Source organism: Mus pahari, chromosome 15 (assembly GCF_900095145.1).
Source record: "Mus pahari chromosome 15, PAHARI_EIJ_v1.1, whole genome shotgun sequence".
Classification (NCBI taxonomy): Eukaryota; Metazoa; Chordata; class Mammalia; order Rodentia; family Muridae; genus Mus; species Mus pahari.
The window spans coordinates 32,079,797-32,099,048 of NC_034604.1; the positions used below are offsets into that span (position 1 = coordinate 32,079,797).

Genomic DNA, 19,252 nt, shown 5'->3' on the forward strand with positions numbered 1-19,252 from the left:
AGCCTTTTGTAGTAGGATCTGATGATGTTTTGGATTTCCTCAGGGTCTGTTGTTATGTCTCCCTTTTCATTTCTGATTTTGTTAATTAGGATGCTGTCTGTGTGCCCTCTAGTGAGTCTNGCTAAGGGCTTATCTATCCTTTTGTATGGTATGGATGGAAATTTATATTACAGTTTAGCTACACAGTCCAAACGGATTTATGGTTGATGTCTTTCACCTGCTCAAAGAGCAGAATATCATCTTTAGCTGATTTTTACACAAAATTGTACATTCCACATATGTGTAAATGCAGAAATATATATTACCTTTAAAAGTTTATGTTTACAGAGCAAAATATCCAGACATCAAATAAGACAAGACAAATAACCCAGATGATCCAACTTCACATACTGCCTCCATAGTTGTTTCCGCAAAAGTCTGCATCCAGAATAACTTCAAAATGGCTAGCTAAGATTATCTGATCATATAGATTATTTCAGCCAGGAATTCAGTTAAGCCCTGTACTTTCCCATCTCTCAGAGACTGAACTGCAAATGTTACAGCAAGACTTCTTAGGATCTGGCCAATGTCCCAATTTTCTTAGGGTTACCCCAAAAGAATGTTGCCCCAGACACCAGGAAGCATTTTTAAGAGAATAACACCCCATTCCCCAAAAGTAGGGTTGGTGAGTTTTGGTCATTTGATGGGTGATGGATGTTTGTTACTATTTAAGGGGGGTTGATTGCAAATTTTTAATGGTCTTTGCCAGGGATCAAACAAATTAAAGGAAGTGAGATTCAGGAGTCTCCTTTTCTCTTTCTTTTTATTTCCTCTATCCTTCTTTCTCTCCTATCTAGTGTTAGGGGGAAAGGGATGAAAAGAAAAAAACGAAGATGTAAGAATGATATGATAAAAGGGTAAGTTCTTGAATCTACTTTTAGACTAGAAAGCAATGACAAGCCCCAAATGTGTTACATTGGTATAGGTTCTGTATATTAATATAAATTTAAGGTTATAGTTTGTTACAACGTGCTGTATATATGTTTCTTGTTTATGGTATTGTACCTATGCAACTCATTTATAAATTTAATGTGATATTCTAGTCTTTGAAAGATGCTATTGCAAGCTGAAGGATATAAAAATGCAAATTGGTATCCAAACAAAACCTATGGTCAAACCTATGGTCGTGATAGATACTAGTGTAGTTAATTACAGAAACAAGCTTTAATTATCCTCCTGTAGATGTTTTCAAAGTTAAGAAGATAGCAGGCAGCATGAAACAAAGCAACATTTGCCTATTCCAATATACTATAGATAGATAGATGGTCTTCAAATCCTCAAAAATCTGTAAAATATGGCATTTAAAAATGTTTTATCAATTAAAGGCTAGTGAGACAAGACTACTCCTGGCAGCACACCCATACTTCTTCAAAGAACATAATGAGAATCAAAGAACCTCCTTATGGAATTTTCTTTAAATGTGGTGAAGTTAGACACCACTCAAAAAATGCCCTTGCTTCAACAGCAGACAGCATGCTCTCCAAACCTTGGACAAGCAGGACATAATGTAAGTTGACTGCTGAAAATTTCCAGGACAAGTTAGGCAAGTCTTTCATATTTCCTGCTTCACAAAAATGTTTATCTGATATACTGGGCCAGTAGGCCAAGGATGGATGCTCCAGCATTGTGGAGAAACCTTGGATGACTGTTCAGATAGCCAGTAACCTCTATAATTTCTATAGTTTCAGAAGTTGCTTGTGCTACATTTCCTCTTTACTCAGGTAACATGTATCCTTCTCAGGTCTCTGATGGGATTCAAGACTATATAGTTATAGTCTTGTAATTGTGTTTAACTTGTTTAGGATTTAAGAAAATAATTTAAGGACTAAGAAGTTATTTTTAGGTAGATAAATGCAAGTATTGATAGAAAGTGAGTTAGGTACAGAAATTTGCACTCTCCAAGATATGATAGAGTATTTACTCTAAGGTTGAAAATTAAAAATGGACTAGACATTGTGAATATACTTCTTACTTGATATTTTTATAATTTTTCTTTTTGTACACACACACACACACACACACACACACAATTGAACCTCTTATTGGACTAAAAGAAGGAGATGTTAGATAATGTTTTATGCATTGTTTAAAGAGTCACCTTATACTATTCTAATGCTCATTTCTGAACCAGCAGAGATCTGGTTATAGGCCATATTTTTCTATTATTAAGCATTTCCTGCCATAGTGTTTTTAAAACAGTGTTGTCTACCACTTTCTGGTTGTTTAAATTAAAAGCCTAATGGCATATGGCAAAACCAGAGACAGAGACAATCTTGAGGAAGGAGTTAGACATCAGAGATTCTGCCATCTGCACATGAAGGAAGAAGCAGGTCAGGAAGGAGAGGTAACTAACTAGCCATTTGGAAGAACTTAGCTTATTATAAATGGCATAGTTAAGTTACAAGCTAGTGGAAAATGCTTAGATATAAGGCCAAAAGCTTAAAAATAAATATAGTCTCTGTGTCATTTTTTTTGGGAACTGGGGCAGGCATAGAAAGACCCATGGTTATAGTCTTTCACTTCCTTGGTTACGTTTATCCTTAGATACTTTATTGTAAATGTGATATTTTATTATTTTTTAATATTTAAATTCAATGTTGGTATACATGAAGGCTACTTATTTCTTTCCTCTTGATACAGGGCCTTTCTACACATCCCAAGCTGTCCTGGAACTCAGTATGTAGACAACGCTATCCTCAAACTCAAAGCTATTCTGCCTCTTTCTCCCTCGTGCTGGAGTTAAAAGCATGTGCCACCACAACCTGCTTGACTTTTTTAATTTTTATTTTATCTTTAAGAGTGTTTTGCCTGTGTATGCATCAGTACACCATGTGCATTGTATCTGAGGAGGCCAGATGAAGGCATTAGAACCCCTGGAACTTGGAATTATGCATGGTGTGAGATGTCATTTGGGTACTGGGAATTGACAATGGGTTTCTGGAAGAGAAGTGGATGTTTTCCACTACTGAGCCATCTATCCAGCCCCAGGCTACTGATATTTGTCAACTGATTTTGTATTTTTTAGTTTTACTGAAAGTATTTTTTTATATTTAAGAGTTTTCTGGTAGACTCTATAGGTCTTTAATGTATAGAATCATATTACATATAAAATGAATAGTTTAACTTAATTTTCTCTTTTTATGCCATTTTAAAAATTTTTGACAGTTTCATACAACATGTTTTGATCATATCAATCTTCTCCTATTTGCCACTCCTTTCTTACATACCTAAGTTTATGTCTTCATTTAAAAAAAATCCTCCAAACTGATTTGTGATGCGCAAATGTTCTTGGATGTGTGGTCTTTTACTTGAGAGTGGCTGACTTGCCTGGAGCTACACTCTTAGAAAAAACAGTTGCCTGCCTCTGCCTCCTGAGTGCTGGGATTAAAGGCATGCAGGGTGGGATCATGTGCCCAACTTCTCTCTTGATGCTGGGATTTATTCTGGCTTGGGCTTGCACACTCTTTGGCTCTTATATGCTTTCTGTCCTCTTCACAATTGATTCCTGATTCTTTGGAGGATGTGTGTACTTGTATGAATTTCTTTGTCTTTATGATCTGACCAAGATTTCTTACTTCTCCAGAGTTAGAGTGATATATATATATATATATATATATATATATATATATATATATATATATCAAGTGTTTTATTGAATGTGTACCTTAGTATTTTGTTGTCTACTTTTGTATAGATCTTATTGGTTTATTTATATATTTATATCATATATACATCTTATTAGTTTACTAATAAAATTGTGATGAAATGTGTTATTACTTCAACAGTTATATGAAATTTAGAATATTTACCTCCTTTGAATTCCTCTACCTTTCCATCTCAATAATGTAATTGCCTTGAGTATTTCCTCTATATTAATTTAAAATTTCATCCAAGTGTTATGACTACCAAGCATAGTCTAGAACGCCAAGAAACATTTGTGTTATACATATTTCTGTGTGCTGTACTTTTCCTTTCTTCCTTTCCTTCCTTCCTTCCTTCCTTCCTTCCTTCCTTCCTTCCTTCCTTCCTTCCTTCCTTCTATGACAGGGCTTCTCTGAGTAGCCCCAGCTCTCCTGGAACTAGCTCTGTAGACCAGGCTGACTTTTAGAACTCGGAGATCTGTCTGTCTCTGCCTCCTGAGTGCTGGGATCAAAGACAAGGAGTGACATTCCTAATTTCTTTCTTCTTTCTTAATCTTTCAAGATAATTTCTCTCATGTATTTCTTTCTACTTAGAGACCCTTTCATGGTTATTTGAAGTAGATGTATCAATAACAAATTACCATAGTTTGAAGCACATAAAAATGTCTCCATTTCCCTCTCATTTGGGAGTGCTTTTTTTCATGAGTTGATAGCTCTTTTCATTAAACAATTAAAAAATATTGTAATGTTTCTTTGTTTTTAGTTTCTCTTGGGAATTCACTGGGATTACTGTTCTTTTCTTTTCTTTTCTTTCTTTCTTTCTTTCTTTCTTTCTTTCTTTCTTTCTTTCTTTCTTTCTTTCTTTCTTTTTCCTTTTTTTTTTTTTTTGGTTTTTCGGGACAGGGTTTCTCTTGTATAGCCCTGGCTGTCCTGGAACTCACTCTGTAGACCAGGCTGGCCTCAAACTCAGAAATCCACCTGCCTCTGCCTCCTGAGTGCTGGGATTAAAGGCGTGCCGCCCCCCCCCCGGGTTTTTTTAAGTGTGTAAAAAAAATTTTTTTTTTTTTTTTTTTTTTTTTTTTTTTTTTTAGAAATATACCTGTCCTCTGCTTTGCTTCAGCTGTTTCGGTTTATCATATTTGGTGTTTCTTTATTTCTTCATTTTGTTTACCAGGGTAGGATTTTTAAACCCATTATTTATTTGGATATTTTATCAACCTACTTCTTTTCTCTCCCCCCATGACAGAATGACAAATGCTGGATGTTTTGTTATAGTTTTGACTGTCTATGTGTTTCTATTTTGTATTTCTTTTAGGCTGTTTTCTCTCTCATGGAATTCCTTTCTATCTTCTAGCTTACTTATTCTTTTTTGAAAATCCATTCTCTGACTGGAATTTTATTTTGGCTGTTGTATTTGTCTTTTTTCATATGGACATAACTTCATTTACTTTATTTTTGAGATACAGCTATGAATATTTTGTTGACACTTTTTTTCTGAAGAGAGTGTTATCACATTGCCTTCTAGTCTATATTGCCCTTTCTGGAGAGTGGTTGGTAGTCTTATTTACCTTCACATTCTGTTCTCTGCCTGTCTTATTTTAGGCTGTACTCTTTTGTGAGGCTAGGATTGTAGTTCCGTTGTAGAGTACCTCTTTATTTAAATATTTATTTATGTTTATTTTTATGTGCTTTGGAATATTACCTTCATTTATGTCTTTGTGAGGGGGGGTGCATTCACTGGAACTGGAGTTATAGACAGTTGTGAGCTTCCATGTGGCTTCTGGGAAGTGTAACCAGGTTGTCTGGAAATGCAGCCAGTTCTCTTAACTGCTGAATCATCTCTCCAGCCCTGTAATGTACTTAAGTGTGGTCAAGTTCATAGGTTCCCCTACCAGAGACTAAAATAATTTCTTACTTTCCCTCCATTGCTTTCAGGACTATTCCTGTGATGTGTCTGTTGTTTTCTTTCTGGCTTATTTGGAGCTCTTCCAATAATTGGCTGAAGCATCTGAATTTAAGTAATTTTATATCTTTGAGATAATTTCCAAGGTCATTAAAGCAGCTGTTGTTATTTTACCCTTTCTTATAATTTTGATGAAAAGAACACTATAGAACAGGTCTGTGGAGATCTATACAGTTTCAAGGTTAGTCCCACACTAACAACTCTCTATATGCAACTCTCTAGATTAGTGGGTTTCATGAATATAACCAAATATGAACAGAAGAGTTAAAAAATATTGTATCTATGGTGAACAAGAGAAGGATTTACTTTCCAAGAAATTCAGTTTTATATGTCTGTAGATATTGTAAATAATTCTGAGGTCATATAAAGTGATTTGGAGGACATACACAAGTCATGTACAAGTTCTATGCCATTTTATATGAAATTGAGCATCTATATATGGTAATCAACTTAAGGGAGAGGGATGTGTCCAGAATAAATGCTCCACATATACTGCAACTCTAAAGGATTGCAGATCCACTTGATATGTGCATGAAATAGAGTGGGGTGACGATTTACAGTAAACAAAATTATATGAAAATATGGGACACCTTATGGTGGTTATTGTATTTTCAATACTAAATTATCTTCTACTATTTTTATTAGCTATTTACCTACTAGAACGTTCTATTTCATTGATGAATTGCAACTTCAGATGCACTGGAAATAACAAAATTACAAAGACCATTGTTGGATGTAAACTCTACATTATCCACTTGGTGTCACTGTATACCACAAAGTCTTGGAACTGGAAATGAAGCAGTGATGATTAAAAAGGAAGGGAGGAAGCTTCATTTCGTCACCAGCCGAGAAAAGATAAAAATGGTGAGGAGACGGATGACTGAAAACATGAAGGTGCAAAGTATGATCTTAGAGTGACAGCGATACGAAAGGTGCAGTACTTTTGCAATGCTGTTTTCCAGGCTCCGAGGCCTGAGAGCCCGGTGCCTGCTCTTGTTCTCGCTTCTGTTTCTCGCAGCCTGGGAGGCAGGGAGCGGCCAGCTCCATTACTCTGTCTCAGAGGAGGCCAAACACGGCACCTTCGTGGGCCGCATCGCGCAGGACCTAGGGCTGGAGCTGACAGAGCTGGTGCCCCGCCTGTTCAGAGTGGCGTCCAAGGACCGCGGGGACCTTCTGGAGGTAAATCTGCAGAATGGCATTTTGTTTGTGAATTCTCGGATCGACCGGGAGGAACTGTGCGGGCGGAGCGCGGAGTGTAGCATCCACCTGGAGGTGATCGTGGACAGGCCGCTGCAGGTTTTCCACGTGGAAGTGAAGGTTAAAGATATCAATGATAACCCACCGGTTTTCAAAGGCGCAGAACAAAGGATATTTATTCCTGAAAACAGACAACTAGATTCAAGGTTTCCACTAGAGGGTGCTGTGGACGCAGACATTGGTGCCAATTCTCTTTTAACTTACACGCTGAGCCTCACTGATTACTTTTCTTTAAAGGTAGAGACAACAGACGAACTCAGTAAATCCCTTTCGCTTGAACTGAGAAAATCTTTGGATAGAGAAGAAACACCAGAACTTCAGTTATTACTGACAGCCACCGACGGGGGCAAGCCAGAGCTGGAGGGGACAGTTCGGCTGCAGATTACTGTGCTCGATGTTAATGACAATGCCCCACTGTTTGAACAGACCATCTACAGAGCACAGTTAGTAGAATCTACAGTGAATGGGACATTAGTGACCACGTTAAATGCCACTGACGCTGACGAAGGTGTCAATGGTGAAGTTGTGTTTTCCTTTGGCAATGACGTTTCTCTTGACATTCAAGAAAAATTCAGTGTGGATTCTCTTTCAGGAGAAATTAGAGTGATCGGTGATCTAGATTATGAAAAAACAAAATCCTATGAAATTCAAATAAAGGCAGTTGATAAAGGGATTCCCTCCATGTCAAATCACTGCAAGGTTTTGGTGAAAGTACTGGATATAAATGATAATGCTCCAGAGCTGGCGATCACATCCTTGTCTTTGCCCATCAAAGAGGATGCTCCACTTAACACTGTCATAGCACTCATCAAGGTGTCCGACATTGACTCAGGTGTCAACGGGCAGGTTACCTGCTCCCTGAGTCCTCACCTCCCCTTTAAGCTGGTGTCCACCTTCAAGAATTACTATTCGCTCGTGCTGGACAGCGCCCTGGACCGAGAGACCACAGCGGACTATAAGGTGGTGGTGACAGCCCGCGACGGGGGCTCGCCCTCGCTGTGGGCTACGGCCAGCGTGTCTGTGGAGGTGGCTGACGTGAACGACAACGCTCCAGTGTTCGCACAGCCCGAATACACCGTGTTCGTGAAGGAGAACAACCCGCCTGGCGCGCACATCTTCACGGTGTCAGCGATGGATGCAGATGCACAGGAGAACGCACTGGTGTCCTACACGCTGGTGGAGCAGAGGGTGGACGAGCGCTCGCTATCGAGCTATGTGTCTGTGCATGCAGAGAGTGGCAAGGTGTTCGCATTGCAACCTCTAGATCACGAGGAGCTGGAACTGCTGCAGTTCCAGGTGAGCGCGCGGGATGCTGGTGTGCCTACCCTGGGCAGCAATGTGACTCTGCAGGTGTTTGTGCTGGATGAGAACGACAATGCACCCACACTCCTGGGGCCTCAGGCAGGCACCGCAGTGAGCGAAGTGGTGTCACGGACAGTGGGTGCAGGGCATGTGGTGACGAAGGTGCGCGCAGTGGATGCGGACTCTGGCTACAATGCGTGGCTGTCATATGAATTACAACCTCCTACAGGTGGTGCACGCAGCCCGTTTCGCGTGGGTCTGTACACTGGTGAGATCAGCACCACACGCTCCTTAGATGAGGCCGATGTTGCACGACAGCGTCTCTTGGTGCTGGTGAAGGACCATGGCGAGCCAATGCTGACTTCTACCGCTACGGTGTTGGTATCTCTGGTGGAAAGCAGTCCGATTCAGAAAGCATCTTTGCCTGTGTTAACTGGTGCAGTGGGTTCCAAGGAATCGCTGGTGGATGTCAACGTGTACCTGATCATCGCCATCTGTGCTGTGTCCAGCCTGTTAGTGCTCACTTTGCTTCTGTACGCAGCGCTGCGATGCTCAGCGACGCCCACCGACAGAGCCTGTGCTCCAGGGAAGCCCATGCTGGTGTGCTCCAGCGCGGTGGGGAGCTGGTCATACTCGCAGCAGAGAAGACAGAGGGTGTGCTCTGGAGAGGGCCCACCCAAGACCGACCTCATGGCCTTCAGCCCGGGTCTATCCCCAGGTTTGAACATAGCGGAAAGAAGTGACCACGCAGAAGTAAATTCAGATCTTTCTGGTAACGTAAGTCCAAATTTGAGCTATGGCTTCAAAATTCTTTTTAGATTTAACTTTATTTTTTAAGTTATTCTTTAAATGGAACTTAGAGTGTATTCAGAGTGTTCAATGACATGTTGTTAACAGTCTTTTCAAATACTCTAGTATTTGCAGCTGCAAAAACAGAGCTAAGAAACAAGCAATGTTTGTACAAATAATTTTATTCTTTTATTTACATGGTAGAATACTTCTTAAAAATTCAGTGCTATTAGTGTTAATTTTGGGTAGTGGTGGTGTTAGGAACGGAGCCAAGTGCCTCATAAATGGTAGACGAGCACACTTTGAACATGGTCTCTCAATTCTTGTCAAGTGTCTTGCTCTGCACAAATCATTGTAGATGAAGTTACAGAATATTCTATCTACATTGCTAAATTTCAAAGTTGGAATTAAATAATAATTTTAAGCACTATGATCTAAAATATATATCTGTTGTTGGTACTTTGGTTCTCACATTCAAATATCCAACAATTTCCTGGTACCATCCCTTGTTTAAAAGAATAATTACTATGTGAACTTATGTCTTAAGCAATCCTGTCAGTTGAGTCCCACCCATTTATTCGCCAATGTCCCCAAACTCTTTATTTTCTCTTCTTTTACTCCGGATACTTTATTAGATGAAAAATTTATTCTCTTAACAGATGATATTGTCGAGGGCAAGAAAAACTAAGTTTAGGATAATTACTATTTTTATTTGCTTGACTTTTTTACAGCCCATTGCATTTGACTAAATATTTAAAGTTACTTTTAATGCAGTAACTTTGCAGAAATCAAAATTTAAATATTGTTTAAAATCCAAAATAAAAGACCAAGAGAAAGATAGTAGTAACTTTTCCAAACAAAATTTTACTACATACAAATCCCTAATGTGTGTCTTTGTAGAAATGAATGTAGAAATAAAAAAGAAAGAAAATTAATTTTTCAAGACAGTGTTTCTTTGTGTAGCCTTGGCTGTCCTGCAAATCATTGTGTAGACCAGGCTGGACTTGAACTCAGAGTTCTCTTTGCCTCTGCCTCCTGAGTGCTGGGATTAAAGGCATGAGACACCACCACCAGGTTGAAAGGGAAATTCTTTACACTAGTTGTTCAGATGAGGAATAATGGTCTCTTCAAAGTTTGATTCATAGTCACTATGCTGATCAATAATGAGATAATGAGTAACATATGAGGCAGTATTTTACAGCAGTTTCAATAACCAACTGATACACACTTAATATAGGTTTCTGTTTTTTTAACCATTTAATCAAAATCTTGTTAAATTTGTGAGTGTTTCTTTGTGTGTGCATGTGATAGATAGAGAGATAGATAGATAGAGTGAGTGAGTGAGTGATATTCACACAGAGATATATGTGAATGTATGGGTATAGTCACCTGTGCATGTAGGTGTGGAGGTCAGTAGTTAATGATAGTTATCTTCCTCAATTATTCTGTTCATTTTGTTTTGAGTCAGGTAGCTCATTCTTTTGGCTAGACTGTCGGGTATGCATATACTAAGGATCTGAAGTCAGGTTCTCAAGCTTGCACAACACACATTTTATCCACTGAGCCATCTCCACAGCCTCTAACATAATGTTTTACTTCTTACATTAAATTCTGAAGTTACATAAGAATTAAGTGAGTGAATCTTGTTGGATAAACATCCCCCCCAAAACCCCCATACTGAAAAGTCCCTTAAAATCTCTTCTGTAAAAGTACAACACCAATAGATGTGCTAACATGGAAGTAAGTAAGTTCAGGAGATCTCAACCCTAGACCAGAACTACAGGACAACCAAGGAATGCTGAGAGCAGGAGTTACAGTTTTCCCCAGGGAAGAGCACACCAATTGGTTATTCAATACCAAATGGTGAGTCCTGAAAACATATACACAAATAACATTATATATACTCAGCAGGTTGTATTTAGGTGCACACACACACACACACACACACACACGCACGCACACACACAAAAATAAAGGAAAATAAGCCATAAATCTAAAACAGAACAAGGGAGGGTATATAAGAAAGTTTAGAAGGAGGAAAGGAAAGGGAGAAATGTAAAATATTCTATGAAAAATTGTTGCTTAGAGCATTCGAAGACATAAGCCTAAAGTCTGTTTCTGCAACTTTCCAAATATTAATATTATGGCACACAGTCTTTGGGTAAGAATAACCAAAGAATAATTTTGGAATAATAATGTTAAAAAATAACATTCCAACTTTCTCTATATGTGACATAAACCTTATAGGATTATACATTTGGAAAGAATATATTCAGAAATCACAATTAAAAATTTCTTCCTCACTTACATTATTATGCCTCCATAGCTATGTGCATGACTATTGTCTTTAGAGAGACATTCAGTATTTACCATCATTCACTCAACAATTGTATATTGACAGCCTGGCATATGAAAATCCCTGCAATAGAACCCTAAGCACACAGTAACACTCACAGTATAATCTAAGTTCCTGGCCTCAAGAGGACATTTTATCCTGCTTACTGTAATAACTAAGTTATAAAAAGTGTTGGATTTGGTGTAATGTTCCCTTTTCAGTTTTCTTTGTCAACCAACACATTCATAAAAGTAAATATCATCCTATATGTGACTGTAGGGTTATATTTTTCAAAACTGACCATAATGAGGGGTCTTAAGTGCTTTAACCTTCCTTCTAACCCACCACTCACCAGAGGTAGTAGAAAGGAAAGGTTAATATGGCAAAAGAGGATGTGGACCTGTTTAGAAATAGCTTTTTAGGGGCGATTCCAACCATCGTTGTTGAGATAGCAGCAGTTCAGTTCACACAAATCAGCAGTGGCAGCTCGATCCACTTACAAACACCATTCATGAATCAGCAATGGCAGTTTGATCCAGAATAAACCGCAAGGCTCGTCCGAGAAGCCACTAGAATATCACGAGAAGTTCTTTGGTGCATTTCTCTCTCTGAAGTCAGTAAAGAAGGCAAGGTGAACCAATGCCATAGCATCCTCAGTGAAGACTTCCATCAGCAAAGCCCAATGAAGACCAGCAAAGAGTTGCAAGGAGAACCAAGGACACACTTGTGGTCCACTGTCTGTTCAGTTATTTTTATACCCTTTCCAAATATCATGTGCTCTCTCAAGCATCTGCTCTAGCAAAATATCACTGCCCCCTTTTCAGGCAGCTTCCAGAAAAACACCACACATCTGTTGTCAGCCAAATATATGACAGTTACCAGACAAACATCACATAACACAACTAAGTTGCCAAAGAAAGCAGAAGTTTCCACTTTATGTGACGTTTTAAAAGCAGAACTTGCTGTCGATCATGTTTAGTATGTTTTCTAGAAACAGTATGTATTATAACAATCTTCTTTATGTAAATCATTCTTAGAAAACTGTAATTCTTTGTGTTAGCAGGAGAAGAGTAAACATAATTCATTATATTAATAAGTTTATTTATAGTGGACTAGAGAGATTGTTCAATAGTTAAGAGCCCTTGCTGCCCTTCCAGAAGACCCAGGTTTGAATCCCAGCTTTCACATGGTGGTTAGTAACTATTTGTAATTCTAGTTCCCAGAGATCTGATGCACTCTTCTGGATATGAAGTTGTATCAGAGTGCTTTACTGAAATATTAATCATAACTTTATGACTAGAACCCAACATCCTTTGATAGTACCAAAGGATTTTCTGGAAGAGATCAGCTTACTGGCACACACTTATCCTTTGGTGGTGCAGGCAGTAAGATATTTATTTATTTATGTTTTTTAAGACAGGGTTTCTCTGTGTAGCCCTGGCTGTCCTGGAACTCACTCTGTAGACCATGCTGACCTCAAACCTCAGAAATCTGCCTGCCTCTGCCTCCTAAGTGCTGGGATTAAAGGCTTGCATCAACACTGCCCAGCAGGATCCTAATTTAAAGGCTATATCCTGTGCTCCAGAACAAGTTTGAAGCTATTCTATGATATAAGTGACACTGCCTTAACAAGTAAATGAAGGTACAAAGATCACTAATAACAATAATAAAACCCAAGTCAAACAAATTTGACCTTAATGTATTTGGATATGCCTGCATACAACTACATTGTGATCACGAAGTTTAAGATGAGCACATTGTAGATATAAGTACAAGGAGACTATTCTTTCTGTGCTATAATGACTTATATAAAGCTTAAAAGGTTTTTGGATTGGTTAATTCTACTAACTTGGGGATGAGTCTCAAATATTAATAGCTATTATAGAAAGACATGGGTTTGGAATTACAAAGTTTGGAAGGTGAGTGTAGTTTTTGGGATGCTATTGTAATATCAAGGAAAAACATAAATATGGAGTAATGTTGTGACTTAATATTCAACATAAATATGAATGGATTTTTCCATTGTCAGTTGGTGTTCTTGCCCCACTCAGAATATTTCAATGTTTTTTCTTCCTTTACATCATTTAATGAAATGCATTATTTCATGTCCTATTCTTTAAATTTATTTAAAAAATTTCATTGTGCATAGTCATTGTACAGGGTACTGTTTTATGTAAGGACATTTTCATACAGGTATACAAAGTACATTGAGTATTTCTCTCAGTCTCCTTTACTCTATCTCCCACTGTTCTTCCTCAGTCCACTAGGCTCCTTCGTTCCTCTAGATAGTGTTTTCTTCTTTCAATATATATCATATGCTATAAGTACTTATAATATATGTATGTGCGTGTTTATACCTGATTTTATGTAGCTATATAAAATCTAGGAACCACTATTAAGAAAACACATGGGATATTTTTCTGTCTGAAGCAGTATTAATATATTTTTTAATATAGTTATTTCCAGTTGAATTCATCTTACTGCAAAAATTAATAAGTGAAATAAGTTTAAGACACTGGACTTAGAGAAAAGTTATTAGTGCCATTATTAGTTTTTAGTTTTTCAAGACAGGATTCCCTCTGTTTTAGCTTTGGTTGTCCTAGAATTCACTTTGTAGACCAGGCTGGGCTCAAATCAGAGACCCACCTGCCTCTGCCTTCCAAGTGCTAGGATTAAAGGTGTGCACCACCATACCCAATTCAGAGAAAAATTATTAATGATCTAGCTCCAGGAACATCTATCTTCCATTGCTGCTTTTAACTGACAGTTTAAATTTTGCAGTTCATTTTATTTTTCTTTAAGAAAGCTAAAAGCAAAAATTTTAACTTACACAAAGTACAAGTGTGCAACTTGACAAGAACTTTGCTAACTGACATTCCACCATTTATTTCAAATAATTCCACACCATCTTTATGTGAACTTCATATGTTTACATATGAAGAAGCCAGCTACAATTTAATAAAGATAACCTCAAGTAACTAACACTAAAAAGAAATCAGTTTATTCTTCTTGCAAGATAATTCAAATATAATAATAGATAAGAGAATGATCCTAAAATAAAAAATATTTTATACAATAAACTAATGTAATTAGCAAACAATTCAAAACTCAAAGTTATAAATAACAAAGGTATATTTAAACAATAAACAGAAATACTCATTGATTCTGTTGTACTTGATTTGAAGAAGCAATAAAAATTGTAATATTACAAAAGAATTGAAACCAGGCTATCTAAGAGATACTTGTACATCTGTGTTATATCATCACTATTTACAAGAAGCAAACAGACGTTCATGGATGGTTGAATGGATACAATCATTCTTCATTAAAAAGGAAAGAAATCATGTAACACACTACAACACGGGCAAAACTTCAGGACATTTTGGTAATCTGAAAGAGCCAGTCTCAAAACAGAGGAAAACAAACTCAGCGCCAGAGCAACAACTTCAACAAATCTTTTATGGTTTAACTTACAAGGTAGTGAAACTTATACAAGAGTAGAACGGTGGTTACCATTGGCAAGGCCAGGGAAACTGGAGTTGTTATCTAATTTGTATAAAATTTAAGCTTTACAAGAGGATAAATTTGCAACAACGTGAATATACGTATCACTATTGAAATTTACACTGAATTAATGCATAAGTTTCACATTGACAGTTAAATATGGTAAACTCATATTTACAGTTAATAAGGTAAAATTTTAACCAGTTTAGCCACAGGGTGTCGCTGTCTACCAGAGAGTGATCTCTCTCTTGGAAAGAAAACACCCAGGGCTTCTTTGTTACTCCAGATAAAACGACAGGAGAAGCAGCAGGATTTGAGCAGCTGTTAGAACTTATATTTTATTTTAAAAAATGATCATTTAATTTGATCTACTCACGGAGGACTAGAAGTGATGCCTTCTTTGAGAGGGGGCCCAGAGGTCAGGCAGTGTCTGCTGCTCTTGCTTCCTTTCCTCGCAGCTTGGGAGGCAGGGAGCGGCCAGCTCCACTACTCCGTCCCCGAGGAGGCCAAACACGGCACCTTCGTGGGCCGCATCGCGCAGGACCTAGGGCTGGAGCTGACGGAGCTGGTGCCCCGCTTGTTCAGGGTGGCGTCCAAGGACCGCGGGGACCTTCTGGAGGTAAATCTGCAGAATGGCATTTTGTTTGTGAATTCTCGGATCGACCGGGAGGAGCTGTGTGGGCAGAGCGCGGAGTGTAGCATCCACCTGGAGGTGATCGTGGACAGGCCGCTGCAGGTTTTCCACGTGGAGGTGGAGGTGAAGGACATTAACGACAACCCGCCGCGATTTCCAATGACAGAAAAAACTATCCAGTTTCACGAATCTAGGCTGCTTGACTCAAGGTTTCCTTTAGAGGGAGCCTCTGATGCAGATATCGGAGTAAACGCTCTTCTGTCCTACAAGCTCAGCCCCAGTGAGTTTTTCTTTCTAGATGTACAAACAAGCGACGAACTAAGCCAATCTCTGTTTCTTGTGCTGGGGAAATCTCTGGACAGAGAGGAGGATGCGGCGGTGAAATTGTTATTGGTAGCTACGGATGGAGGCAAGCCTGAGCTCACCGGCACTGTTCAAATAATCATCAAGGTGTTAGATGTGAATGACAACGAACCTACTTTCCCCCAATCCGTTTACAAAGTGCAGTTGTTAGAGAACACTGCAGACGGAACTTTAGTGATTACATTAAATGCTTCTGATGCAGATGAAGGATCAAACAGCGAGATTGTCTATTCACTCAGTAGTGATGTGTCTTCCACCACACGGACAAAGTTTCAAATAGACCCCAACTCAGGAGAAATCAGAACTAAGGGACAATTAGATTATGAAGAAAGGACATCCTATGAAATCCAGGTCATTGCATCTGACAAGGGAACCCCATCGATGTCAGGACATTGTAAAATTTCAGTAAAACTTGTGGATATTAATGACAATACGCCAGAAATCTCAATAACGTCTCTCTCACTACCCGTGCAAGAGAATGCTCCCCTGGGTGCTGTCATCGCCCTCATCTCAGTGTCAGATCGTGACTCGGGGGTCAACGGGCAGGTGACCTGCTCCCTGAGTCCTTACCTCCCTTTCAAGCTGGTGTCCACTTTCAAGAATTACTATTCGCTCGTGCTGAACAGCGCCTTGGACCGAGAAGCCACAGCTGACTATAAGGTAATGGTGACAGCGCGGGATGGGGGCTCGCCCTCGCTACGAGCCACGGCCAGCGTGTCCGTGGAGGTGGCTGACGTGAACGACAATGCTCCAGTGTTCGCTCAGCCCGAATACACCGTGTTTGTGAAGGAGAACAATCCACCCGGAGCGCACATCTTCACCGTGTCAGCGGTGGATGCGGATGCGCAGGAGAACGCTCTGGTGTCCTACTCTCTGGTGGAGCGGAGGGTGGGTGAGCGCTTGCTGTCGAGCTATGTGTCTGTGCACGCGGAGAGCGGCAAGGTGTTCGCGCTGCAGCCTCTGGACCATGAGGAGCTGGAGCTGCTGCAGTTCCAGGTGAGCGCGAGGGATGCTGGTGTGCCTACCCTGGACAGCAATGTGACTCTGCAGGTGTTTGTGCTGGATGAGAACGACAATGCACCCTTGCTGCTGCCTCACGGAGCTGTGGGAGTTGGCGGCTCAGTGAGCGAGCTTGTACCTAGGTCAGTGGGTTCGGGCCACGTAGTCACCAAGGTGCGTGCAGTGGATGCGGACTCTGGTTACAATGCGTGGCTGTCATATGAACTGCAATCCACTTTGGGCACTCGTAGCCTGTTCCGCGTGGGTCTATATACAGGCGAGATCAGCACCACGCGAGCCCTAGATGAAGTGGATGCGCCACGCCAGCGCCTGCTAGTGTTGGTGAAGGACCATGGTGAACCTTCACTGACTGCCACAGCCACAGTGTTAGTTTCTCTAGTTGAGAATAGCCAAGCTCCAAAACCTTCAAGAGCGTTGGTAGATGCTGCTGGCCAAGAGGCGTCTCTGGTGACTGTTAACGTGTACCTGATCATCGCCATCTGTGCGGTGTCCAGCCTGTTAGTGCTCACACTGCTGCTTTACACCGCGCTGCGCTGCTCAGCAAGGCCCACCGATGGAGCTTGTGCTCCAGGGAAACCCATGCTGGTGTGCTCCAGCGCCGTGGGGAGCTGGTCATACTCGCAGCAGAGGCGACAGAGGGTGTGCTCTGGAGAAGGCCCCCCTAAAACTGATCTCATGGCTTTCAGCCCTAGCCTATCCCAAGGTCCGGAATCAGCAGAAGAGAGACAACCACCTTTAGAGGCCGAATACTTAGGAAAGGTAGGTCTTTAATTTTTTTCTTGTTAAGAACATCACTATTTCTGTATTATTTATGATTCCTGTTCATTACTTTGACCTAAAGCTGTACCTTTATTTTATATCACTGTGCTGTCATGAGATACTTATGAATTAAGTATCAAATTCTTGCACGTTGAACAATTCTCTTCAACATTCTTACTTTCATAGTTAGGTTCATAACTAAATCTCTGTGTGAATAACTGAACCTTGAATAATTAAAAAAAGGGGGAACCTGTTATTTATTTATTTATTTATTTATTTATTTATTTATTTATTATCATGGTGTGCATGATGTTGGTGTGCAGTTGTATTCCTACAGTGTGTGTGTGTAAGCCTCAACAGACAACTTTGTGTAACTGGCTCTCTCTACCTTTTTGTGGGTTGCAGAAATCTAAGGCAGGCTACCAGGTTTGCAAAATAAAAGCTTCACATGCTAAGCCATCTCACTGGCCCCAAAGCATAACGATTCAATATTACTCCTAAATGTTTTCCTTTTAGAAACTTAAAAGCCAAAAGTAGAGCCAGGTGTAGTGGGACACACCTGTAATACCAGCACTCAGGAGACAGAGGCAGGAGAATCTCTTTGAGTCCAAGGCCAGCTTTCTTTATATAGTGAGTTCCAGGACAGCTGGAGCTACATAGTGAAATCCAGTTGAAAAAATAATAAACCAAACCAAACCAAACCAAAAGCCAAAGACCAAATGCCCCCTAAATTAGAAAACTTACAGTGCTTTTAATATTAGGACGTCTTTAGACACAGCTTTCTATCCTTCTTATCAGAGTCTGTTTAGAGTAGTGTAATTTTACTCTGGTTTGATCTTTTAATTTTAATTCCAGGCCTCTGATCTTATCTATTATTGACCATTGCAGTACATATCAACACTCAGGAATGAGGGGCAAACTTCTTTTTGTCATAAAGAAAATGACCTCAGTTGGGTCAATTAAATACAATGATAATAATAGTAAGAATTTTAGGTTTTCAGGCAAAAGAGAGAAAGGAGCCCCTTCAATTTTTGGTGTTAAAAGACTACATCAAGCTGGGTGTGGTTAAGCATGCGGTTAATTCATAGCTTTTGGGAGGTAGAGGCAGGTCGATCATTGTGAGTTCCATCTTGGCCTACTTAGCAAGTTTTATGCCAACAGGGCTGAGTAATTAGACCTTGTCTGAATACAAACTGGGTTGACCACACACCCAGGTCTTTCCCTTTTCTTTATGTAAGTGACGAGTATTCACTTCCACATATAAGACCCATAAGAGTGGTCAACTGTCATCATCCTAGTGTCTGCATCCTTAGGTTGATTTGTGCAGGCTTCCTTTTGTGAAGATGTTCAACCGTATCTCATTCTAAGCCGGGTTACACTTCCCGAGTTATCCTTTTATCCAACTAGCTTGTTCCTTGTGGAACTGGAGTTTGCCCAAAATGGAAGGACTGGATGGATGCATTTCCACCAGAAACTCCCACAGTGGGTATTTAAAACACAGGAGCTGACAAGTGAATACTACATGTGTGAAGGATCTTTTTCTTCTTCTTCTTCTTCTTCTTCTTCTTCTTCTTCTTCTTCTTCTTCTTCTTCTTTCAAAGAAAGATGTATTTAGGCGAGATAATTGCCTAAAACTGTTTTCTGGC

General features: G+C 39.7%; 1 protein-coding gene across 3 annotated transcripts in view; it reads left to right on the forward strand.

Moving 5' to 3' along the window:
- Positions 1–6,490: 6,490 nt before the first annotated feature.
- LOC110333405 (protocadherin alpha-4) overlaps positions 6,491–19,252 on the forward strand; it is a 229,917-nt gene continuing 217,155 nt past the window's right edge. For 2 of the 3 annotated variants that reach the window (XM_029546756.1, XM_029546762.1), the window contains exon 1: positions 15,017–17,606. In XM_029546756.1, coding sequence (XP_029402616.1) covers positions 15,222–17,606 — 2,385 coding nt within the window. In that variant the 5' untranslated portion in view covers positions 15,017–15,221. Of the gene's footprint in view, positions 8,980–15,016; positions 17,607–19,252 lie in introns of those variants that run through there. The other variant, XM_029546761.1, reaches the window with a different exon arrangement.